At 37.2% G+C, this 27,714-nt stretch overlaps 1 protein-coding gene across 1 annotated transcript; it reads right to left on the bottom strand.

The window, feature by feature from the left end:
• Positions 1–733: 733 nt before the first annotated feature.
• TMPRSS11F (transmembrane serine protease 11F) lies at positions 734–27,615 on the bottom strand. Its single transcript, XM_030760114.2, is given in 5 exon segments — positions 734–2,785; positions 6,815–6,957; positions 8,200–8,285; positions 8,287–8,457; positions 12,204–27,615. Coding segments are annotated over 5 exon segments (819 nt in total). The 5' UTR covers positions 12,464–27,615; the 3' UTR covers positions 734–2,626.
• Between the last annotated feature and the right edge of the window lie 99 nt (positions 27,616–27,714).

Consider the following 27,714-nt stretch of genomic DNA (forward strand, 5'->3'; position numbering starts at 1 on the left):
TTATGGTAGATGGAAAATATGAGTCAAAAGTTATCGCATGATTCCCATAACACCAGTCAATAAGTCAGGATCAAACTAGAAATAGGATACATAAATCCTATTTTAAAATCTACTTTTCCATTTCTTAGATTTTCCTGTAGCCTTTTGCATTTCTCATTTGTTTTAAAATGTCATTGAGTTGAATTAAACTAATCATATAATTATTTAAATAAGTATATAGTTTCACAGACATTTGCAAAAAGTTATCACAGTCTTCTGAAATATAAATAGAGGTACACAAAAGCACATATCCATTCTTATAGAAATTAATTAGTAGAAAATAATTTTTTTGTAGGCAGATTTGTTTTCTTGTTTTTACCAAATGATGCATTAGGCTTTAACATAAAAAAAGATATATCATCAGTCAAACACATCTTGAATATGCTAAATATTCTCCAGAAAGCTTTGGCTTTTTCTCTACGTACAAAAGGAAGCATAAGAATTTAAATTTTTACTCTGTTTTTCCTGTTGATATTTAATTGTTAGTAGTCATCAACTCAGAAATTTGGTGACCTTTTCTTTTAAAAAGTGTGTGTGATGACCCTTTCATGTTTATTATATCTTAATATTGATATTAAATAATAACTAGGAGTTTTTTAGTTATATTTATCTTGTTTGCATATATTACATATAACACATATACATGTAAATTAAAAGTTTTAGTTATTAAAGAAACTAAGAGGCTAAACTTTTCTCCAGTAAATCAGAGCAACAAGTCTAGTGTTTGAGGTCTTACATTTGAGACCTGGATGTGAAAACAGCTGCATCTGTAGTCACAACCCTGGTGACAGATGACCTTGTATCCTATGACTACTTGTGTATAAGAAGCCTTGGTTCAACATACATTAATGAGACATAAAAAGTGATTTTGAAAACCTAGTAATTCACCTAATTGTTTTTACAACGTAATTTTAAGTATTCTGAAATCAAGTACATGATTTTAAAGAAGAAAGATACAGTTTTTTAAAAGTATATTGTTTTATTGAGTCCTAAACAAATGAATAATAGTTGATAGTCCCTAGTCTATATTGAGAGCCTGCTGTGTACAGACACTGTTCCAAGTAATTTACTTGTAAGCATGCATTTAATCCTCATGATGATCTTAGGTAGGTACTATTTTTATTCTCACTGCAGAAATGAAAGAACTAATGCACAGAGATGTTAAGGACACAACTTATACGTGGCAAAGCCAGTGTTCAAGCTCAGGCAGCCTGGTGCCAAAGCCTGTGCTCTCCACCCCTAGACTTGGGGCTGGTTTAAGCCCCAACGTCATTCACTTATTTGACAAATTAAGTTTATTTACATTAAAACTCATAGAGACATTCCTTTCCATTATAACAAACCTTTATATAATGTATAATATATGCCAGGCACTATCCTAAGTGCTTTGTACAAATCAACTCTCCTAACCTGACATTCTGGTAGGCATCTGACTTGACAGAGAACTGAAGACTTATGAAAGCACCATATGCTAATGTAGGTATATCTAAATAAATAATTGGATGTCTCATTCCAACAAAAATCTAGAGTGCTTGTTTTTTTTTTTTTTTTTTTGCGGTATGCAGGCCTCTCACTGCTATGGCCTCTCCCGTCGCGGAGCACAGGCTCCGGACGCACAGGCTCAGCGGCCATGGCTCACGCGCCCAGCCGCTCCACGGCATGTGGGATCTTCCCGGATCGGGGCACGAACCCGTGTCCCCTGCATCGGCAGGCGGACTCTCAACCACTGCGCCACCAGGGAAGCCCTAGAGTGCTTGTTTTGTTATTAATCATTTGAAACTCAACTCTTCTAGCCTTGGTCCCATTGGTTCCTTTTATCTTCTACCCATGGAAGAGTGTTCCCAAGAGTTGTCTTTATTCTCCTTTTTGGTCTAACTCCAAATGATGCATGGATGGCAAGATGCTGTTAAAGAATAAATCAGAAATGCTTAGTAACAATACAACATGCATCCTGAAGCTAGTGCTTGTGTGTATAACCCAATGTTAACAGCAAGTTCAGATACATTTAAACATCTTTTAAATGGCGACTCTCGTGGTTAATGATAATGATCTGTATTACTATTTATAAACCCAGGTTAGAGTTCAAATTATATTACAAAACCCACACTTCTCCATTCTAGCCATTGAATGTCCAGTCATCAGTCCTAGAATGTTGAAGCCCTGAATCCTCAGGGATGATTGCTGTTTGATATTTTGCTATATGAATCCCAAGTGCTCCAAGTAGTGTATGAGGTAAGATTTTGACAGCCCTGGCAGCTCTTCATATCCTGTGGAAAGTGATGTTCCCCATCTTCACTTGGGGGAAAGCATTTATAAATATTCATCTGATTAATAAGATCACAGTTCTCTTGTGAGTGAGGAGTTGGTGCTACTTGTGTCATTTGCTGTGTCTTCTTTGCTTAGGGTAGAGAAATACTTCTGTCACGTGTATACAAAGTCCACCTCATGATATTAGATTGGTCTGACTCTGAAGGACTTCTTGACATCCAGCACAAGCACTGATTCAAACCACAAGAATATAAATAATACACAATATGCAGGAGTTTTAGCTCTGTGTGCCATGGATAAAATTCATGGTCAATTCACACTAGATACCCGTCTTTGAGGCAATCCAGCCTCGATACTAACTCACTCTTGTGTAGACCCCAGGTTTTTTGGGAAGAGCTCATGATTGTCCCCAACTTACTATACTGACAAGGTACCAGATGTCATGATTATCATAAACCAGAGGTCCACCACAATCTCCCTAGAGAAAAAAATATATTTAAAATTGTTAACATCAATAGGAAGGCCACTGCAGTCATCTCTCTTCCACAGGAAAAATGGAAACTGGTACACAGAATATGCAACCAAACTAGAGACAGATTATATGATGTTTCTCTCAACTGAGTTAAAATTTTGTGCTAAACTTTAAAGTGAATTGTTTTCTAGAAAGACTAACACTCATTCATATGGAATGGTTACATTATTTCTGGTTCAGCATCCCTAGATTTTTTTTGCTAGTATTATTAGACCCTTTAAGCATGGGGTTTAGTAAGCATTTATCTAAAATATTTAACATGAGGTTGGTATTTGTGCCTAGGTAGAAATTTTCTGTGATCTCTTCTGAATGTCTTAGCTTGACTGTATTTTATGGACCTAATCTTGGTCTCCTTTTCTGTTACTCACCTAGTTCTAATTTATGTTTGCTTTCTGAATTTTATATAGATTAAATCTCTTTTGGATCAAGGAAGATTAAGTAAATAAACAGTTGTAAGTGTAGAGATTAAAATTGTGGTCTCAGTAGTTGAACTGCCCAAGTTTCAGGTCTAGTTCTATTAATTACTGGTTGTGTGACCTGAGGTAAGATACACAGGGTAACCTCTCTGTGCCTCTTCCACCTCCTTCATTTATTTTTTCTTCTATCAGCTATTTATTGAATTCCTATTATGTGTCCCAGGCATTCTGATGGACATTGAGGATAAAACGATGACCAAAAATGAACGGTCCCTATGCTCATAGAGCTTGACATTTAGGTTAAAAAACCCACAATATTAAATAAGCCTACAAATATGCAAAATTTGTAAAAAAGGGGATTCGACTAGTCAGGGAGGAAAGGGATGTTTGCCTTGATGAGATGTAATTGAGCTGATATCTAAAGAGGAGGAAATCATGAAAAGAAAGGTGTGGATAAAATGTGTTCTAGACAGAGGGAACAGCATGACAAATGCTCTGGGCATGAAGGAGCCTGGCATATGCAAAGGCCTGTAGAAAGGGGGACTGGAGAGAAGACAGCAACGGGGCAAGTGGTACATAATGAGGCCATAGAGGTAAGGAGAGACTAGTCTATATGGAGCCCTATGGGTCTTTTACAGACGGTTTTGATTTTTATCGTAAGATAAAAGCAAAGGTAAACCACTGAAGTTTTAAGTGTTTTAAGGAGGGGGTTGACATGATCAGATTACATCTTGTTAGAAACTGTCCTGGCATTCATTTGACTAATGCACTAAAGGAGCATAACAATGAATATAAGGGAGAGAAACTAGATGGTTAATGTGGTTGGGGGTTGGAGGGAAGGGAAGGGGAGGAGAGGGAGGTTGAGAGAAGAGAGAAAGGCAAGAGATGGTGGAGAGAGATTTTAGGAGGTAAAACCCATGGGATTAGGTAATCAATTGGATATGGGATAAAGAGAGAAATTAGAATGATTTCTAGACTCTGGCTTATTTAACATAATGAAAGGGGATTCCATTCATAGAGATACAAAACATAGGAAGAAGATCAGGTGGGGAGGGGAATAAGAACAGAATCATGTACAACATTTGAATCTGAGATGCCTTTGAAACATCCAACTGGAGCTGCCAAGCAGGAATAGAATATATAAGTCTGGAGATTAAAAAGGAGGTTAGGACTAAAAGTATAAATGTATGAAACATCAACAAAAAGATGATAATTGAAGGTATGAGAGAGAATTAGATTCTCTGGGGAGAAAGTATAGAGTGAAAAAAGAAACAGGCATAGGATAGATTAACATGTATTAGATGGGATTAAGAGAATGAGCCTGAAAAGGAGACAGAGAAGGAGCAGACAGATGTAGGATGAAAATCATTACAAGCCAAGGGAAGACAATATTTCAAGAAAGAGGGAGTGGTAAGCATTATTAAATGCTGTTAAGAGGTTAAAAAAAAAAGAAGACCAAAAAATTTGTATAACGTCATTAGTGGTTCATTGAAAACATCAGGAAGAGAGATTTTGATGAAGTAATAGGGCAAAAACCATATTGAAATGGTTTGAGGAGTTAGTGGGAGGTGAGGAAATTGAGACCATGGGTAGAGACATTTTCACAAATATTTGGTGGTCAAGAGATAAGATGAGAAGCTAGCTGGAGGCATTATGGGTCAAAAAAGAATTGGCTATTTCTTTTTTTCCCTAACTTAAGAGATCTGAATAGAGAAGGATCTAGTTACAAGAGAAACGTTGAGTCTGAAAAGAGAGAGAGAGGACATAATTGCCAGTGTAAACTTCCCCAGAGGCCAGCAAGAAGAAGAAATGGAGCAAAGGAGAAGGGACCAGCCTTAGCGAAGAGGCAGCTCCTCTGTTGTGATCTAAGCTGAAGGTGGATGACAAGGGTCCGGATGAAGGCATGTCTGTATGCTTGGTGCTGGGAAGATGGGAAACTCCCCTCTTTCGACTTATATTTTTCTTTGAAAATTGAGAAACAAAATCATCAGTTGAGAATAAACAGGCAGGAGAAACTGAAAATTAAGGAAAGTAGAAAATGGCGGAAGAATTCAGAGAAAGGTAGATTTAGAAAAAAACAAACTAACAAAAAGAGTAAGGTTGTCAGTTTTGTTATCTGGAACCTATAGTGGAACCATGGGTTCTCTTGTATTTCTTCCAGGAGCATTTGACTTTCCAGATACAGTCAGAGAGAGAGAGAGACTAAATAATTGAGTTCTTCCACGTTTGGGACTTTGTCAGACAGAAATACTGGGAAGAGAGAGCATCAGGTGGGCTTGGGGTATTAGCAAAAGTGTTTAAAAAATGATCACAGGGACTTCCCTGGCGGTCCAGTGGTTAAGACTCCATGCTTCCACTGCAGGGGGCAGGGGTTTGATCCCTGGTGGGGGAACTAAGATCCCACATGCCACAAGGCGTGGCGAAAAAAAAAAAAAAGATCACAGTGAAATCTAAATTGGACAAGTGGATGGTAGATGAAAGGAAAGGATTAATGGGATGTGAAATAGCAGAGAAGCTGTGCTCTACAGGTCTCTATGAAATTGAAGGATGATATTCAGCCAACAAATATTTGTGCCAGGCACTGTTTTAGGTGTTGGTAATACAGCAGTAAAATAAAATAGATGCTCTAAAATGTGTGCCTTCATGGAGCTCACATTCTAGGTTAGTGAAAGAGACAGATAATAAGCCAGTTAAATAAAATATATTGTGTGCTGAATGGTACAAGAGCTAAAGATAAAAATAAAACAGAGAAGGTACACAAAGAATATATGTGTAAGTTGTGTATGTTGGGGGGGTGAGGGTTGGAAGGTTGGGGTGTAACAGAGTGTGGCCAAAGAAACAGAAGTAGTTGAAAAGCAGGCAGAAGGATTGAGGATTGTTGTTAAATAGGATGACTTGGGGATTTAGTGTTGCTGGAAATGGAATAGTTTTTGGTGACAAAGCTCAAGGTGTGACCCTAAGAATAGGTGACTGAGGAGGAGTGAAGATCACTGGAGGTTAGGAGATCTAGGAACTAAGAATCCAGCGTTTAAGTGAGTTGACGTTAATATTGCAGGCCTTGGGATGGAGACAAAATCTGTTTCAGGTGTCAGTCATGAAAGAATGAAAGGGACAAAGAGAGATTTGGAGGTGGGGGAATAAAAACAAGATGCATGAGAGATGATGATAGAGCTGAATAAAGTGGTCTTCAGAGGAGAGGTTTCTCTGTCTTTTGATTCCAAATTTGTTTAAGAAAATAACAATAGAGCATAAGAGTTATTGTGTGAACCAGAAATTTGGAGCAATAGACTTTAATTTCCTAATTTGTAAAATAGGGATAATTATAGTAATGCTTCAATCTCATTATATTAAATGAAATAATGTATAGAAAGTGCTTAGCATTGTTTTGGCATAGTAAACACTCAGTACAATCATTTTTGTTATCATGTCTATTTAAGCAAACTGTGTCTTTGGTAAAATTCATGTCATTTTTTTTTCTCCCAGGTAAAGTATATGCCCAAATTAGAAATAGTTAATGGAAACTTTCCTTTTAAAGTTTTGACCTTGACTTTGGACTTACCTTACATGCATCTGCTTTTCCATCCATGAATCCAGCACATAACATTCCTGAAGTTATCAGGCCATCATACACATCCTTTCTGTTACACACATCAGTGCTTATGGTTTCCACCCTGGCTTGCCGAAGTCTATTTTGTGTAGGTCCTATTACACAAACAAATGTAAAAACGAAAAACATGTTCTTTGAATAGAGTTATATCTAAGACTCAGAAGACACATAAATTGTATATTCCTAGGAACAAAAGCATTAAGATTTTTATTATTTAATTATTGTCTAATTTTATTTTCTGTGTCAAAAATGCCTACATGCAAGGAACAATACACATACGTGACCCAATATTATATCATATTTTTGGCTCTTCAAGAGTTATTGGAACCCTCAAAACTACATGCAACATTGTGTGTGTATGCCCTTTTTTTTTCATGAGAAGAGGGTTCATCACACTGATCTTGTCCAACTTCACATTTTTCCATGTAAGGGAATTGAGGCTCAGAGGAGTTCATTGATTTTCCAAAAGCTACTCAAGAAGAAACCAGGGTACAAGCAGCACAGGTCTATTTGTCCTACTCTATGCTGTATAGCAGCTGTCCCCAACCTTTTTGGCAGCAGGGACCGTTTTCGTGGAAGACAGTTTTTCCATGGACCAGTGGGTGTAAGCGTTGGTTCAGTTGGTAATGCGAGCGATAGGGGGCAGCAGATGAAGCTTCTCTCACTTGCCCACTGCTCACCTCCTGCTGTGCGGCCCAGTTCCTAACAGGCTACAGACTGCTACCAGGCTACAGACTGCTACCGGGCCACGGCCTGGGGGTTGGGGACCCCTGCATGTTATTTCAGGTGTTTCAAAACATGAGAAACAAAACAAATGCCCAAGATACAGCAACAATATGACACCAGCAGAGAGTAAGGCCAGTGGTTAGGAGGAGAGAATACTGCACAACTGAGTCTCAAAACATTTACAAAACACTTTCATGTTTATGATCATTATATATCCTCATTAAAATTAGGAAGAATTTATACCAAAAAAAGTATATGAAGTATATGCTAGCCGGGAGTGTTTACATCTGGCAAATATACAATTTGTAATCCTTTACTCCCTTGTACTCCCATAGCATTTTGTTCCTTATAGTATCTAAAACGGTCTGTTCTGTTCATCATGTTACTGACCTCTCCCTTTCCTCACCACTGCTCCAATTAATTGTGAACTCCTCAAGGACAGGTATCTGATTCCTTTTACTTTTTAACCCACAGTACCTTGTTCTTCTCAGAGCCATACACATTAGAAACATCCACATTTTAATGAAGAGTCTAAAGCGGTATCCCCTAGATGCCTCATTAGATCCCAAGATAAAATTGTACTAAGAAGTAAATTATGTTGAACAGCTCACCATCATCTACAATGGATCCAAACCTTGTGACGAATACACTTGTTTTAGACGGCAACTTTATGGATGAATCTGGGAGGCAAACTCTGAACTACCTTTGAAAACTCAACTCGGGTAGCAAGCTGAGCCAAAGCAATGTCATTTTCATTTGTTTCTCTATGGTAATTCTCATGAAAGGTAATTTTCCTCACACTTCGTTGCACTGCGGGTGGTGTTATAGTCGTGCCAAAAGTAGCAATCCATTGACTTGGGTCTTTATGTCTGCAAAATATAAAGGGTAAAATGTGTGATGCTTAACTCTATCCTTTAAAAAAAGATTGAGACCATATTCTCCCCAACTATTGGAATTATGCTCCTGAAAAATCCCTATGGTGAGAGAATTTGCAGTTGATGACCTTATGGAAAAAAGAGGTTAAAATATTGATACAAATGAGAGTATGAAAGCCCTTAAAATATTTTACATACTCTAAAATTAAAGAGAGTACAGTAACTAAATGGAATTCCATGCTATGTTTGGAATAATAATAGTAATGGCTACTATACAATTAGTTTCTAATATTTTAATTCCTTGTTTATTAGAAACTCTTCAAATTTGATTTCTTCTATAATTTCAGTGAAGTATGTAGAAATTAATTTTGATTTGTTTTGGATATTATGCACCATAAGAGGTATTTTCCTTCTATATGAGACACTCCATCCATTCTTATTTTATGACTCACCTGTCAGTTCTTGTTTACTGGGTCTTACCTTGACCTTTGAGATAAAGTGCAATTTGTCTGTTTCACAAACCCTCATATGTACACAGGATTGTTTCTCCACCCAAGGCCCATACCCTGCCCCAATACTCAAGGGCTAAGCGGCCCTATTCAGTGTCATGTTGTTAGTGCTCCCACCGCCTTTGACCTGGCCTAATCAGTCCCTCTTACTATTTTTGAGGCTCTTCCTTAACACAGATGCTTTTCTGTACCACAAGGTTACATAACAAGCAAATTCTGTCTACTCCTATCATCTCTTTACCTCCCTATTCTAATCTAAAGCCCAGTTCCCTCTTTGTCTAATTATCCCTTTCAAGAATGACTAGAAATATATAGAAACTTGAAATTCTCTATGTAGAAGAAAATTATTTAAAAGCAAATCACACAGAAGAGAATTCAGAAAGGGGATTTCCTTGTTCATGCAGGATTACTGTGTTGGTGAATCATAACTTTTAAGTATAATGAAAAACCTGAAAGATCAGTAGTTTTCAGAGTACTCTGCACTGCCCCAGGGATGAGCAGGCAGAGCCTAGGGGTGGAGGGATTGGGATATGGGGAGGGCTCCTCTCTCATCTGTTTTTGTTTTTTAATTTCCACTTGGTTATGTATATAATTTGTTTTTTCTTTTTGTCTGCGTTGGGTCTTCATTGCTGCACGCGGGTTTTCTCTAGTTGTGGTGAGCGGGGGCTACCCTTCGCTGCAGTGTGCAGGCTTCTCATTGGGGCAGCTTCTCTTGCTGTAGAGCACAGGCTCTAAGCGTGCGTGCTTCAGTAGTTGCAGCACGTGGGCTCAGTAGTTGAGGTCCGCAAGCCCTAGAGCGTGGGGGCTTCAGTAGTTGTGGTGCACAGGCTCTAGGGTACACAGGCTTCAGTAGTAGTGGCGTGTGGGCTCAGTGGTTGTGGCTTGCAGGATCTAGAGTGCAGGCTCGGTAGTTGTGGTGCATGGGCTTAGTTGCTCCACGGCATATGGGATCTTCCCGGACCAGGGATTGAACCCGTGTCCTCTGTATTGGCAGGCGGATTCTTAACCACTGCGGCACCAGGGAAGTGCCTCTCATGTGTTTTACTTATTTACACTTTAAAGGGAGATTTTATTCAAAGCAGAAATCTTAGGGCTGAAGCATTCATTTGAAAACTAGAATTCTGGAAGCTACAAAGACATATGTTACTTCAGTCCTTAAGGAGCTTGTAAGCTAATGGAGTGGACAAAACAGGAATACCCATCTCTTCATGCATCATCAACCAGAAAGGGAGTCTCCAGTCATAGGCACAGTTCAATATGTTTTGTGGATAAGAACACTAAGACTCACTAAGAAGTTAAATGGCTTGCGCAGGTAAGTCACGTATCCACCTGGTTACTGTCAGAGAGAGATGGCCTAGGTCTCATGATATCCTGTCAAGAACTTTTTCCCTACACACTCTTGTTTCACAAAGACTGGGATCATTTTTCATGGACATAAAGGTACTAACATTTGTCTTAAATAAAAATTTTAAAAATACACTAATTCTGTAGGGAAAAAAACATAAAAAGTTTAAAAGTATTTGGATAATTGTGAAATTGTCTTCAAAGAATCCTTATTTTTCCTTCACAACAGTACACTGCATTATGCAGTTACATGAAATTATATCACCTGCGAAATGGAACCCTTTCTCTCCAGGATCATTACCTTTCCCAACTCTTTTATATTATTATTATTACTGGCATAAAATATGCTATTACATTTCTCATATTTTAAAAAATCCTTCCTTTGAGTCCACAACCACCCCCAACTGTCAAATTTCTCTGCTCCCATTCATTTAAAAACTCCTTGAAAGTGGCATCTAAACTCACTACATCCAATCCTTCTCCTTCTTTTCTCTCTTGAATTCATTCCCATTCCCATCATATAATCACAGTTTCTTTTATCAAGGTCACCAGTTATCTCTATTTTTATCAAACTCAATGGCCAATCCCCATGTAGGTCTGCCAACACACAGAGATGGCACTGGACCTGCCGAAAATGTATCTCAGTCATTATAGCTTATATTCTTCACTAAATGTATTGACATTCTGGGCTTATTTATTTTTAATTTATATAAGCAAAGATCAGTTACAAAGCAAAATAGATGACACTCCCAAACACGAGTGTGAAGATTGGAGGAGTCTGTAAACATGAAAAAAAATCAGAAAGCCTTGAAAAATTAGTGAGACTCAAGTTTACCTAAGGCATGATGCTAGTCATTTTCAGGGTTGTGAATTTGTGTGAGTCCCTTTTCTCTTCTTTCATGAGAGAGTGACAATCACCTTAAATTCATTAGGTTATTCTCATTGCACGTCTGCTCCATAAATAAAGGTGTAGGCATCTTGAAACAATTTGGGTGTTACCACAGAAGGATGATCAAGCACCTCCTAGACACACCAAGGATAGTTTCCTCTGAAAGGGTGTGTGAACAGTGCCACTGGCCAGGGCTTTACTCAGAGCTTTTGTGTTTTGAGGGTTTAAAAGGAAAAACTTTCTGTACCCTGATAGTGAAACCTCAGGGAGAAAAGATAGTGTGTCCCTGGTCTTGGGGCAATAGCGTGCCTGTGCATGTCTGTGTATGTGAAGTGATATAGCTGAGTGTTAAGAGCTACAACTGTGAAAGCCCAAGCAGAGAGCTCCTTTTAGATTGTGTGTGATCAGTCTTACATTCTATGAGGGCAGTGATAAAGGCTGGCTGGTCTCTCTCACCATCCACACACCTCTCTGGTCCATAAAAGCCCACACAGTTCTTGGATAATGCAATTGGAAGGGAGAGCTTCAAGAGTCATACCTTTGATTTTTTTCTTTTTTCTTATTTGATTTTTTTCTCATCACTTACTAAAGTGATGGTGGATGTTGATAGTTGGAGGATAGATGGAATAATATTTTTTAAAGTGGCTGAATTTTCTCTTTAAATAGGTAGAAGAGTTTAAATTTGTTACATATATGATAGTCTTTAAACTAAAATAATTTATGGTATAGTAGAAAAGATCACACTGGTGTCATGATGCTACAAGAGAATATGTTGTAAGAGCCGTAAGAATGATGCAAACCAAACATGATAGATACGGAGAGAAGGGTGAGGGGATGAGTATGATTGGGGCATAGAGTAACCATAATGTATTTAGGGGACAGGGTCCATCCAGAATGGAGTAGAGGCTAAGCTGGTGAGATTGGACTCTTCCCAGCACTAAATTGACGGTAATTAATAACTGAGTAAGGAAGACTAGCAACAGCTCTAATAAACTTACTTGCGGAAGCAGTGAGCGGCCGTGAGCAGCCAAGTGTTACTGATGAAGCTAGCTCCGCACTGATGGCCTGCCCCTATGAGCTGGAGGCTGGCCTGCTATGGCCACTCCCCTTCCATAGCTGTTTCACTTCCTTGGACAACACTTTCAGTAGAAGAGGATGCTAGTAATGGCATGTATGAAGACGTCATCCTTATTCCACAGTCTGTCACAGAAACATGCGTTAGTTTGCTTTCATGAAAAGGAGTGGAAGAAAAGCACATCCTGATTTGCACTGCGTGCAGATGGTTAGACAGTCCATTGAACCTGCTATTCTTTAACCCATTCCTACCTAGCACTCAGTCTCTGGGGTTATTCTGTAGGGGTCCTACTAATCCTATTGAGGTTCAGAAGAAATATTTACCAACATTTCAAGGCATCGAAACCAGGAATTAACTTCGGTCTCCATATAAAGCATATACGGATGAATAAACAGGTGGGTAGATAAATTACTGAGCATAAAAATGTATAGATCCTCTGCTAAGGGTTTCAGATACATTTATAGCAAAATACTTTTCAAATGAGAAAACTCGGCTCTGGAGGAGAACGTAAACTACTGGAGGTCACCCAGCTGGTAAATGACAGAGTTGTATATAAAATTAGAAGGATCCACATCAAAGCTTGTATTCTTACTACTGAGAGAGAGCCCAACACTGAATGTCGGTCATGATTCTGCCTTGACATGAATCTGTAGACTGTCTTTGTAAAGCCCTGATATTTAAGTCTTAAATACAATGACTTTTTTGCTTTTCTAAAATTTAAAAGACTAGTTTTAAAAAAAATTCTGATTCCCTGATAGCAAACCCTCAATTGATTAGACTTCAAATCAACCTTAAGTAATACTTGAAAGTATATTAGCATACTTTATTAATGTGCTTTTTAATTATTTATATTTTGTTAAGAATACAAGTGTTTTGTTTTTTTTTTACAAAAAGGGGTTTTATTCAAAAACAGGTAAAAATAGTTGCCTGAAATCATATTTACAAATTTATCATAACTCCCTTAGTGTTAAATAGCTTTAGCTTAAGGTGACCATAAAATTGAACAAATAGAGTGTCTAGGTTAATATGGTGCCATATCAGTAGTGCCTAATACTTGCTCTCCCAACTTCCCCTTAAAGTAAGCATGAAGATAATAATAATAAAAATAATATCTACTAGTTATGAGCCAGGCCCTGTACATAGTGTTACATATATTTTCCCTAATTTTTATAACAACCCTCTATGTTAGATGTTATTATCCTCATATTGCAGATGAAAAAAATTGAGTCTATGGTATTGTTCAAAGGCAAAAGGAGCAAAATCACCAGAAATTAAGAAAGGATAAGAAAAATTATAAATTCTGGTGGTAATTTTCAGTAACTGCAGTGTTCGGTTGGTTGGTTTAAAAAGCAACTTCTTAGATGACCCAAGCTATATCCCTGAACCAGAATTGTGTGGAGAACCCCAACAATTCTGACAAAGCCACTGCTATTTTGATTCCCTAGCCCAGGGAATAAAGCTAGCCAAATAGAAACTATAGTTTGAACCATCCAGTTGTGACCCATCAAGTCTTTTCTCTCTGTGTGTGTTCAAAAGAAGCCACACTGTCCAGCATACCATCCTATCTAGGGACACAGGAAAGATGAAAAGTTCTATGAAAATGTAGTTATTTTATTAAATGGTCTGAATGTGTACCCCAAAATTTATAGTTGAAATCCTAACCCTTAAAGGTGGTGGTATTAGTAGGTGAAGGTGCTTAAGTCATGAGGATGGAGCTCTCATGAATGGGATTAGGGCCTTACGGAAGAGTGTGCACAGGGATCCCTAGCCTCTTCCACCATTTGACTATACAGCAAGACGTCTGAGTCAGAAGAGGGCCCTCACCGGACCATACTGGCACCCTGATTTCAGACTTCTAGCCTTCAGAACTGTGAGAAATATATTTCTGCCGTTTATAAACTACCCAATCTATGGTATTTTGTTATCACACAAGGAATGGACTAATGAAAAGCAATTTAAACAGAGAAAGAAAGAGCACTGGCACCAGTGAATGCTGGAGCTGGTGGTACTCTAAAATGGGTGGTTGATGTAGTTTTCATATACTCTCTTTGTAAGATCAGAAATTAATCCTGCATCTAACTGTATGTCATGGTTAAGGTCCTCTAAATCAGATGATATATAAACTCAGAAGACAGACATATCTCAGAAAGTTTTCTTCAAAAAATTTTAGGACATGTGCTTGGTATCAGCAAAGATATGCAAGAAGACATGATCTTATTAAACAAAAGTAGCCAAACATGGGCTTCCCTGGTGGCGCAGTGGTTGAGAGTCCTGATGCAGGGGACATGGGTTCATGCCCCAGTCTGGGAAGATCCCTCATGCCGCGGAGCGGCTGCGCCCATGAGCCATGGCCACTGAGCCTGGGCGTCCAGAGCCTGTTGCTCCACAATGGGAGAGGCCACAGCAGTGAGAAGCCCGCGTACCACAAAAAAAAAAAAAAAAAAAGTAGCCAAACATAAGGGGAAAATATACTGTGATAAGAGTACACATAACGAAAGAGGTGTCTGTCACTAAAGAAAATTCAAAATATCACAGAAATGTCATAACATATAAAATCCATGTAGAAGTAGTAAAAAGAAAAAGTGACGCCAAATAACAGAGATAAGTGGTTTTTGGGAGTATAGATCTGATGAGATCTTTCAGAATGCAGAGGAAAGTAACCTGAGCTGGAACTAGAAATAATGATTGACATGGAGAGCAGAAAATGGACATTCAGGTAATAAATCATTTTTGTTCCTGAGGAAGAAAAAAAAGAACAATTGGAACAGAATCAATCATCAAATTTATAGAGGAAGAACATTTTTCCAGAATGAGAACATTGAAAATGCTCATAATTTCCCAAAGTTTAGTGCCAAATATAACCACATCTAGATCTCTTGGCAAAAAAAAAAAAAAAAGAAAAGATAAAAAGTTATAGGATAAAGATTTCCTATCTTCATCCAGAAACCAAAAAGGTAACCTATATAAGAATAAAAATCACACCAGCCTTAGACTTCTACTCTATAACAAAAACACTAGAATACAAGGCAATAATGTATATACAATTATTTGGGAAAGTTTATGGTCCAATATTCCTATAAAATGAGAAAAAGGAAGTAGAAAGAGATTCTGACATGTGAGTTCTCAGAAAATATACCATCTGTATAATTTTCTTGTTTAAAAATAACTTGAATATAGCTGATTCACTTTGTTATAAAGCAGAAACTAACACACCATTGTAAAGCAATTATACTCCAATAAAGATGTTTAAAAAAAAAGAAACAGAAAAAAGAAAAAAAATAACTTGAAGATAGAGTTCAGCAAGCAAAAAGGTGAATTTAAATCAAGACTCAAGAGGAGAAATAGTAAAAATATAACAAGAGTCTTTAGTGATGGGTAAATAATTGTAATATTGGGATAAAATGGAACATGATATTTTGAAAAAGAATATTAATAGATTAATAGATTTCCTGGACATTTCACTTCTCTTCATTTAATGAGAGCTATGTATGTGGCAGAAGAAAATATATGTGGTAGAATTTTGGTTATTGAGGATGGTCATAGAATATCGTTATTTTGATATTAAAACAACCTTTATAGTAAAAAGTCAGTATACATGACCAAGAAGGCCGAAAAGTGATTTTTAAAAATTGTAAAATAAGAAACTCTACAATTTTAACATTTTTTATGATGGATATTTTACTTTAGCTTATATAATCACGTATTAGGGAAATTATATTATTAGGAATTGAGATTTAGTTTGAGATTGCCATTTACAGCGTGCTGGAAAATGTCATATTTTTCTTTGGAATATAATTGATTAAAAATAAAGGTGGATACCATACTCTTCATCATTTCTAATTACTTCAGGAAGAAGTTGTCACTATTATGTGTGGAGATTCTATCTCAAAATGTATTTAAAGGATTTTCCTGATGTCTAACAATAGAGAAATTCACTTTAGATGATCTGTTTCTTCACTTCATGGCTGCTGGGAGGAGAAAAGACTCTAGGTCCAAAGGACAAGCCTTATTTTTTGGTATTAAGTCAGAAGTAACTACACTTGGAAATACTTAATTGGAAGCAATGAACAGAGCTGGAACACCTAATGCCTGTGAGACGTATACTAGAGTTCAGGGGGAGGAGTAAGAAAATAAAAAGACACAGTCCCTTACCTTGGCACTTACAATCTTATTTGAAACACATTATTTTACTTTCTCTAATTATATGTTGGCATAGAAAAATAGAAATGTCTCTCAGTTTGGTTTCCAACCAGTTGTGAGGTAGTTTTAGTTTCATAACCTTTTGAACTTCATTTTCTTCCACTTTTGGGGGAAAATAAAACGAGAACTTTTCTGAGTTTGTGTTGTGAGGACTCAATGATGAGATGAATAAGAAATTGTTTAAAATTGGAAATAAACTAGAGAACCTCTTTACAGTTCATGTCAATGGTTCTTCCAACAGGGGTCAACCTTCATAAAGATGTCTGTTTCTTTGATACTATAGAAGCTAACCCCCATAACTGACCAGTAAAGACCTCTGGGAGTCAGGATACCTGTACTTTAATTCTTCCCCCAAGGCTTGCTAGTCCCATGTCTGACATCTTACTTGAGTCTAGTTTCCTTAAAATGGTGGAAATAATACCTACCCTTTCATGTTTTGGAAAAGATCCAACATGATAATACATATATGGGGGGAAATTAAAAACCCATAGCAATGCCCATGTGTCTTCAGCTGAAAAGAAACCAGTGAAAATGATAAGCAAAGAAACAAGCAGCAAAGGAATGAAGAACTCAGCTCAGGGCTCATTTAGCTCTCAAAAAAAAAAGTTCTTTATCAGTATAACAACTGACACTAGAGCATTTACATAAGGACTATCTGTGATTCAGCAAAGCATAGGAAGGAGCATGACTCACAAAGTAATTGAAAAAACACCTCACAGACACAAGGGACAAGAAAAACAGGATATGTTACTCTGATTCAAACTATTTTACTTTACTTCCTTAGTATGATGTTTTAGTTCTGTTTCCTTCTCTCCCTTAAAAAAATATTATAGACCACAAGAATGGAAATGGTGGGTCATTATGATGAGGAAGAGATGAGGAGATGATGCGGTGGTGGAGGAGGAGGGAAATGTTCCTGAGTGTGTGGTTTTGTGTGTGTTTGTGTATATGATAGAACAAGAACTCAGGGCTGGAGGGGAAGCAAAAATTATATGTTTGAATCTTGAAGCATTTTGTTTTATTTTTGTTGAGTAATATTGAGCTGCCAACTCTAAACAAAAGATTTGAAAAAATTCATTCCATTGGTTATATTTAGATCTGGTTAGAAAAACAGAGGAAAATCAGAATTAGTCTATCAATGGGGCCTAAGAAGTTAAGTTGACAGATAAAATGTCGGATACCTGGTTAAATTTGAAATTCGTATAAACAATAAATAAATTTTTAGTGTAAGTATATTTTATGCCATATTTGATATCCTCCCACATTCCACAGCTGCACAGCCCAGGTTTAAAACCCAGCTGAGCCATTTATTTGCAAGGACAAGCAATATTTGAAATATACTTATACTAAAAAACTATTTTTTGTTTACTGAAATTCAAATTAAACAGAGTGTGATTGATCTGTGAATATATTTCTCTGGATGTGTATTGTCATGAGTGTGTGTGTGTGTGTGTGTGTGTGTGTGTGCTTGTGTGGAGAGAGACAGGGATGAAATGTAGATGACTCCAGGTGGAGTAAGTGTAAGAAATATTATTTTAAGTTTCTAAAATAGAATTTATTTTTCTTTGTATTATAATAATATTGATATATATGTTACACAAAATTTTGAAAATACATAAGAGTGTAAAGAAAAATTTTAAATCCACAATCTCATCACCTGGAGGTAATCGCTGTTAAAATTCTGAGTTATGCCCGAATTTTTCTTTCTCTTCACTCCTCATACCTACAAATATAAAATTATTATAAAAATTTAAAGATATACAAATGCTAACATTTATTAAGTACTTAAATATATATGCCAGGTAGCTTACTAAGTGCTTCATGGGAATTAACTCACTAAATTCTCAGTGAAAACCCTATGAGGTAGGTATTATTGTTCCTACCATTTTACAGGTGGGAGAAAAAGGCAAAGAGAAATTAAGCAACTTGTCCAAGGTCACCTAGTAAGTTAGTGGCCCCACTGGGATTCAAATCTGATTAGTGCACCCCTGGAGTGTGGTTTATATGGTTCCTCCACCACTTAATTGAAGGAATAAGCCATATCCACAACCATTCATTCATTTTATAACATTTAATCTACTAAAGATGTCAGTACCACAGACCTATTTTTTTAATTTTTATTTTTATTTGGAATTAGGAATAAGACATTACCCTATAGAAAGACAGTGCTACTGCTCCAACAGAATAAGCCATCAGCAGTTTCTGTGACCAACCAGAAATTTATGATGGAGTGAGCTTTTCTATATGGCTCAGCACATAACTAAGAATTTAATTTTCGGATTAGATATGTTTGGGTTTAATCCCTAGCTCTGCTGTTTACTAGCTGTATAACCTTGGGCAGGTGACTTTTCAAACCTTAGTTTTCTAATTTTTTTAAACAAGGCTACTAAGAGTCTCTATCCTACTGACAGGTTCATGAGAGTACAACTTGCATAGTCTTACAGGACACTTCCTACCAGAAGGGCTCCCACTTGGTTTAATGTTCTACTGTGCCATCTTGAAATTCTTAGTTATTTTAACTGTGAACATGTGCATGAGCAGAGGCAATACACTGGGTAACAGTGAGCACATATGATTGTGATCAAGCAGTAGTGCTCACATCTGTAGGCTCAAGTCCCAAGGCACCACGGGCAGTATAGGTGACAAGCTGTGAGCCTCACTGTCTGGAGCACATGTACATGTCTGAGCGGGCTGCCAGAATGGGACCTTGGTTCAGGTTGGTAGTGACAATTGTGGCAGCAGCAATAGAGGTAGCAGTAGCAGTGGTAGTGGCCATTGCACAAGAAAGGTCCTCACATGGACACAGGGATGAGATGGTGGTAGAAGACCAGCTCATCCTCCTGTTCCAGAGCTCCCCCTGCAAAGTCTGCACAAATATTAACTCTCTAGCCTGAGCTTTGTCAGAAGGACTGCAAGCATTCAATCAATAAACTTTCCCAGTAAATTATTACAAAATAAAGTCATACACATGGACCTTGCAATAAAGTATATCAGGGAGTTATTAGAATTCTTAAAAAGGTATAGAGTCTCCAATTTTGAAAACTGCTCCACCATTGCAAAACAAATACCTATAGTCTTAGAAGTAGAAATTGTCTTTAAAGATCATTTCATTCAATGGAAAAGAAAACTATTTTCACATGGTACTTTGAATGAAGTGATTATTAATGAAAAAAATTTTAGGGGCTTCCCTGGTGGCGCAGTGGTTGAGAGTCTGCCTGCTGATGCAGGGGACACGGGTTCGTGCCCCGGTCCAGGAAGATCCCACATGCCGTGGAGCGGCTAGGCCCTTGAGCCATGGCCGCTGAGCCTGGGCGTCTGGAGCCTGTGCTCCACAATGGGAGAGGCCACAACAGTGAGAGGCCTGCGTACTGCAAAAAAAGAAAAAAAAACAAACAAAAAAAGTTTTTTTTAATTAAGTTTTCTTTGTATAGGCACTTTGAATTATATACAAATCATGATGCCACTTTCAATTTTTTGTATGGCTTCCACAAGTTACAAGAAATGTCTGAAGAAACATTAAAATTTCATTGTATAAATTTGAATTTAAAATTAATTTCAGACTTACTCAGAACTGATTTCTATGAAAAGTTAACTCTTTTTAGAAAAATCTTTTTAGTTATGTGAGAATCATCAGCTCTAGAGATACTAAAACTTATATTTTTAAATAATTTATTAGAAATTTATCTAAATGATGTCAGATTGTATAAAATACTCTTAAGAGGTCAAGTAGCAGTCGCATCAGTGAAAAGAGCTTTCTCAAAATTAAAAATTCTCAAAAATTTTAAGACTAGAAAGATCCATGTGGTAATGGATTAGATTTAGAGACATAAGTATGAATTCATGTTTAGTTTAATATGGATACAAATTGCTACACAGAGAGATATTTGTAGACACATATACACTGGATATATATATATACATATACACCCATATATTTACTATGTATACACTATGCTTGTAAATATGTATACATAGTATATAACACATATGTATACAAACATATATTTACTATGTATATACTATGTATGTATATATGTAGGCATATTTCCTCCTTCTTTCAGCTGAGAGGATTTAGAAGCAAGGAAACACAGTAGCCACAAACACACTTAGCTCCCAGATCTTGATTTCTAATACCATTCTCCAATAAAAGTCACCAGGGCTCCATGGAGAAACGGCTGAGTTTAGGACTGGGACAGGAAATACATGAGATGAGCTCCCAGTACCTTGTAATTCCAGAAAGAAAGTGCTAACAAACAAACAAAGCCCCCAAAAAACAAAACAAAAAAACGTGATGGTAGTATGTCACCTAGTTTGGACACAGGAGGCAACTAAAAGAGCTTCTAGGACTTCCCTGGTGGCACAGTGATTAAGAATCCACCTGCCATAGCTCGTGGGAAGCAGCCGCATAGCACAGGGAGATCTGCTCGGTGGTTTGTGACCACCTAGAGGGGTGGGATAGGGAGGGTGGGAGGGAGGGAGACGCAAGATGGAAGAGATATGGGAACATATTTATATGTATAACTGATTCACTTTGTTATAAAGCAGAAACTAACACACCATTGTAAAGCAATTATACTCCAATAAAAATAAAGAAAGAAAAAAGAAAGAATGTAACAATGTAGGGGGAGACGAAAGAGAGAGGAGATATGAGGATATATGTATATGTATAGCTGATTCAGTTTGTTATAAGGAGAAATTAACACACCATTGTAAAGCAATTATACTCCAATAAAGATGTTAAAATAAAAAAGGAATCCACCTGCCAATGCAGGGGATACGGGTTCAAGCCCTGGTCCAGGAAGATCCCACATGCCGCAGAGCAACTAAGCCTGTGCGCCACAACTACTGAGCCTGCACTCTAGAACCCGCGAGCCACAACTACTGAGCCCACATGCCACAACTACTGAAGCCCGTGTGTCACAACTACCGAGCTTGTGCTCTAGAGCCCATGAGCCATAACTACTGAGCCCACATGCCACAACTACTGAAGCCCGTGCGCCTAGAGCCCGTGCTCCGCAACAAGAGAAGCCACCGCAGTGAAGCGCCCGTGCATGGCAACGAAGAGTAGCCCCCGCTCGCCACAACTAAAGAAAGCCCTTGTGCAGCAACGAAGACCCAACACAGCCCAAAATAAATAAATAAATAAATAAATTTACTAAAAAAAAAAAAGAGCTTCAAAGGTTAAGTTTGGAACAATTTGAGCAACAAAGTATTGGATTATAACTCAACGTACAAAATAAATATCCATGAATGTATACTGATATAAGTAAATGCTTGGAAGAAAAAAAGAAGTGAGGGAGAAGAGACAAATCTCTCATGTAGAAGAATTCCTAATAATTTACGTAGATACTCCATTCTCAAGGAAGTGGAATGTAACTCTCCACTCCTTAAGGGAGGCTGCAAAGAGTGACTTCCTTCCAAAGAGTACCCTTTGGGAAGGTGAAGAGGAAGAGTAACTTTACAGTGGAGAAACCACATGATCACTACCTCAGCCAGTTGAACAAGGTCAACATCAACGGTAATAAATCACGTTAATGGCACATAATGACATTGTACCTCTGTGGTATCCTTCCCCCAAACCTGTGACCCCAATCTGATCATGAGAAAAACATTAGACAAACCCTAGTTGAGGGACATTCTACAAAATACCTGACCAGTACTCTTCAAAGTTATCAAGGTCATGAAAATAAGGTAAGTTTGAGAAACTGTCACAGACAAAATGATCCTAGGGAGACATGACAATTAAATATATTATGGTAGCCGGGATGGGGTCCAAGAACAGAAAAGGGACTTAGGAAAAAAAACTGAAGTAATATGAGTAAAGTATGGACTTTATTTAATAATAATGTATTAATATTGGTTCAATAATTATAAGAAATAAACCATATTAATGTAAGATGGTAACAATAGAGAGAACTGTGTGGGGACATGGACACTGCACTTTTCTGTAAACGTACAACTGTCAAAAATTATGTTTATTTAAAATAAACTTTTAACTAAATTGTTTACCTTTTAAAAAAGAAAAAAATTGTGATCTTGCCAAGAGCTACTGACATAAATTTTAATTATACCAGTTGAAAACAAGGTTGATAAAAGTATAAATTTTAATAAGCTAACAAATGAGTTTTTATAAAAGTAAACCCCAAATTTTTATAACAAATATATTACAAAGTGTTGCTATTTATTGTGATAGCAATAATTATATATTTTGCCCTTTATTATTTTGTAATGTTACTCACACAACACCAATATCCCTATTATGTTTCATCAGTAATAAAATGTTTTTAGAGGAAAAAGCTTAAGGGACCTCAAATTTTCACATTTCATTAGGCCTTACAAATTATGTAGCTGACCTGTTTCTACATCATAGGGCTACTAGGAAGTTAAATGATATTACCTATATTAAGCACTTAGGTTACCACCTGTTACACAAGAAGTGCCCAATAAATAGTTAAGTATTGTTATTGAGGAGTTATTGTCAGTGGCCAGATATTCATGCCTGAGAACAGTCATTCTTCAGAGAATGTTTGTAACACCTCAGTTGAATTTTTCACTAATTCACTCATTCAAAGCAAAATAACTAATTCATAGCAAGATCCAACCAATTAATGTCACATAGATGGTGAGAGATACTAGTATACATATTTGCATGTAAAGTTAAATATTGGAGAAGAAAAAAATTTGTGACAAAATATAGTTCAGGAGCAGTTTCTGATTTAAACAAGATTTGCTGATTTCCTGTTGCTGTAATGAACATTTTCAGTACTTCGTTTCCTTTAATCCTCACATCACTGTGAAGTGTACAGCACAAAGCTGGAAAGCAGACTGAGATCAGGGAAGTTGAGTAAACTTCTCAAGCCACAATATGAGTAACAGAATTGGGACTGGAATCCAGTTTTTCTTACTTCCAAGTAGTTTTCTTTTCATTACCTCACAGTGCCTCACATTTCCCATGGTGCAGGTACTGTTTTCTTTTTTATTGAGGTATAGTTGACTTACAATATTCTATAAGTTTCAGGTGTACAACATAGTGAGTCACAATTTTTAAAGGTTATACTCCATTTATAGTTATTATAAAATATTAGCTATATTCCCTGTGCTTTACAATATATCTTTGTAGCTCATTTATTTTATACATAGTAGTATGTACCTCTCAATCCTCTCAAACTCCTATCTTGCCCCTCCCCTCTTCCCTCTCCTCACTCGTAACCACTAGTTTTTTCTCTATATCTGTGAGTCTGTTTTTTTTTTTTTGCTATATGCCCTAGTTTGTTTTATTTTTTAGATTTCACATATAAGTGATATCCTACAGTACTTGTCTTCCTCTGACTTACTTTATTAAGCATAATACCCTTCAAGTCCACCCATGATGTTGCAAATGGCAAAATTTCGTTCTTTTTTATGACTGAGTAGTATTCCATTGTGTGTGTGTGTGTGTGTGTGTGTGTGTGTGTGTGTGTGCATGTATGCACGTGTGTGAGTATATTATATATATATATATGTATATATATACCACATCTTCTTTACCCATCCATCTGTTGATGGACACATAGGCTTCTTCCATATCTTGGCTATCATAAATAATATTGTTATAAACATTGGGGTACATATATCCTTCCAAATTAATGTTTTTATTTTTTTTCAGATATATATACCCAGGAGTGGAATTGCTGGATCATATGGTGGTTCTATTTTTTAGTTTTATGAGGAACCTCCATACTATTTTCCACAGTGGCTGTATCAATTTGCATTCCCACCAGCAGTATACAAGGGTTCCCCTTTCTTCACATCCCCACCAACATTTATTATTTGTGGTCTTTTTGATGATAGCCATTCTGACAGGTGTGAGGTAATATCTCATTGTGGTTTTGATTTGCATTTCTCTTCTGATTAGTGATGCTGAGCATTTTTTCATGTGCCTGTTGGCCATCTGTATGTATTCTTTGGGGTACTACTTGCTTTGGTTTACATTGCCTCATTTTAGTGAATACTGCAAAATCGTTGGATATCTTTAATGAACTTAGTTTGAACAGGTAAGAATTAAGAGTGGCTTATTCCCCTACTTCTTTTATAAGCTTAATTTCCATAAATAGTGGGGTTTTTTCTTATAATGGCCACAATACTCTTACATGAGCTCACTCCCTTCCAGCTCTGTTGGGTTATGACTAGACCCAGTTTTTGTTCAACCTTTGGATTCTAGACCATAGTTTTCTCTGGTTGGTCCTAATAATCCTCCAGATTTCCTGGCACCTACACATTAACATAGACCATAGAAGAGGAATTTCAGACTTTGTTGGAGGAAAGCTTGCTGATGGCTTTGTGGTGGGAGCCATGTTTTCATGGTATTCTGCTTGCTTGGCCAGGCAGTCACATTGGGGTGACTGCTCCCAGTCCCTCGTTCATGGGATTCTCAAGCAAGACTGACAACATGTTGTCTCATTCTTTACACTATACCTCATGCTTCCCATTTGGGCTCTTCCTTTGCCTGAGACACACAGGAGGTGCACTGGCTTGCCCAGCTGGGCCTATGAGATTGAAGCCTATACATGGCCAGGTAGGCAGTATCACTGACTTGCTTCTGCTCACTAGCTCACCTCATGCAGTGTGGCTGGTGTTATGAATGCTGTCACTGCTGTCTTGGGATTTAGGTTTCCCATGGCTACTGGAAAGACCAGGTGGTACAACCTAAAAGTGTGTCACTGTTGATTCACTGTATGGTGAACTTTGTTCAGAGGTAGATAGGAGAAGGTGGATAAACTCATCTTCCTCTCTCTCCCTGGTCAGTCTTTGCAGAAACACAGTAGCTCATATAGATATTCTGAAGATATTGTATTAGCTTGCTATAAAGCTCTAGCCAGACTGGTAATCTGACTCGTTGCATTTGCTTTCCATACCTCCCTGCTCATTGGCCCCTTTCCCTCACTCTTCCTTCCCTAGAATTGCAAACCCCCCAAAGTAAGGCTTTCTGCTTCAGGCTCTGTTTTCTAAGAAATCCAGACTAAGATAGTTGGTGATCCTAAGATCCCCTGTGATTAGGGTTTCTGCCTAGAGTCAAGTCCTATTCACCTTATTAAAAAAGACCAGCAATAGTTTTAAATTGCAGAAACAGAATCTTTGTGAACTTACCTAAAGTTAATTTATTGAGAGATAAAAGAGGAACAGAAGAATCATATTTACTGGGCTCCAAGAAAGTAGATGAGATTGTCCTACTAGGAGAACCATGACAAATTTCATAGGTTAACAGATGGTTTGGTGGGTGGAAGGGAGTTATACATACAACTATTCAAGTCATTAGCACTGTAAAAAATCTTACTTGATTTGCAAGAGGTAGAGTTTAGGATGTTTTAGGGACAGACATATCAGAAACTCTGATGTAGTAATAGGTGAGTATATAGATAAACAGGTTATCCCATGTGTAATTGTTTATTTGATTACTATTTGATTAATATTAATGCACACCATTCATTTGTGGCCAAATAACCAGGGCAAATTTGCTAATGTAATGTGTTTAAATAATAACAGCCAGATAGAGAGAAGAAAAGAGCGCAGCATGACCACTATTTTCACATTCTTCTCATAGGAAGACAGTGAAGTGAAAACAACCCTGTCAAATTCTTGGGAGAGGAAGCTCAGTAACATAAAATACTTCAATGAACTATCAACTTTTGCCCTACAATTAGCGGTAATCTAATTATGTCAGAATAAAGGTCAGGGAAATGAATAAACATGACCAGGGAACAATAATATGACATTGTTATTAAAAATTCAGATGCCTCCTGACATAATGCTATATATTGAGTACTTTGGATCACACCAAATTTCTCATCAAATGTTCAGTATATCCTTTGATGACCTGCTTGTTTAATATATAATAACAGATCTTGTTTCTATCACATCTTTAAACAATATCATGACATACGATCATTTTCTTAAGGTGTCTGGGGTTGTAGGAGTTCAAAATGTATTGGTAATAGATGACTAGGCATCCAAGTGACAATACATATTACCTAATTTTAAATAATATGGTAGAGGTTTAACCTGTGTGAGGTTAGGGGAAACTCTGATTAATGTCTTTATCGTTTCAACACTGAAATGAATAGTTAGGTCATATACTTATATCTCAAAAGCAATATTCTTTCACGTGATTAAGCTGCAGCCTCTTAGAACAAAGATTCATTCCCTCTTATGTGTGTCATAATTGGGCCAATTCTTCTGTGGCATCTCTTATATTAATAAGAAATTGTCATTTCATGAAAAGGGCTGATGATGACTATAAAGAGGAAGTGAAGAGTCTTCTGCTGCAATTTTACTTTAAATTATTCATTGAGAAGGCAAAGATGATGCATATAACATAATTTATTTGCCTTGTAGCATGCATTTGAATCTAGTATTTTGTAGACTTGTTCATTTATTCAGCAAATATTTACTGGAAGCCCACCATGTAGAGGCACTGTTCTGGGTGCTGGTGTTTTGGTAGTGAATACGACAAAGTCCTTGCCTTCATGGTGGCTTACAAAGAGAGGAGACAGGGAGTAAACAAATAAACACATAATTCCAGGTTGGTTTTGATGCTAAAAAACAAATTAAAGCAAATGAGGGCAGAAAGTGATGAGGACCTGGGCACTATTTCAAGTAGTGGAATGAGGAGAAAAATCTCTGAGGATGTGAGATTTAAGTTGAGACCTGAAGAATGGTGTTCTTTGATAAATGTTAAAATAGCTTTAATTCAACAGTTCTTTTAAATAAATTTATATTTTATGAATTTCAATAGCATCTATACATATTTGGAAGTGGGAAGTAATACATATTATTCACTTTAAGGCATTGTTTGGAGCACTAATAGATTTGAGGATTCCTTATAATAGCTACACATCCCACTCCCTCCTTTAGGGCTCCAAAGCTGAGAAGCCCTTCTCTAGATTAACCCCATATGCCAGATCCCATCCCTATGCTCCCTAATGTGCATTTCTTTCCTAGTGTGCTCAAATGTGCCACCATCGTTGCTTTGTTCAAGTTCATTATTCCCCTCACCCAAAATGCCAGCCTTTTCCCATGGTTTCTACCTGTCCAGATTCTCCCTTTCCATCAAGGCCTAAACTTCCCTAAAGCTTCTCTAACAATAGATCACCATTTGGGGCAGGTGTGTGTGTGTGTGTGTGTGTGTATGTGTGTGTGTGTGCATGCGTACACGTATGGTGGGGCACTAGGCACTGTGTTAAATACTTTACATTCAT

The sequence above is a fragment of the Delphinapterus leucas genome, unplaced genomic scaffold, assembly GCF_059928025.1.
Source record: "Delphinapterus leucas isolate spDelLeu-1000000601 "Yukka" unplaced genomic scaffold, BTC_Dleu_Yukka2 spDelLeu_asBTCV2_sq60, whole genome shotgun sequence".
In the NCBI taxonomy this organism is placed as follows: Eukaryota; Metazoa; Chordata; class Mammalia; order Artiodactyla; family Monodontidae; genus Delphinapterus; species Delphinapterus leucas.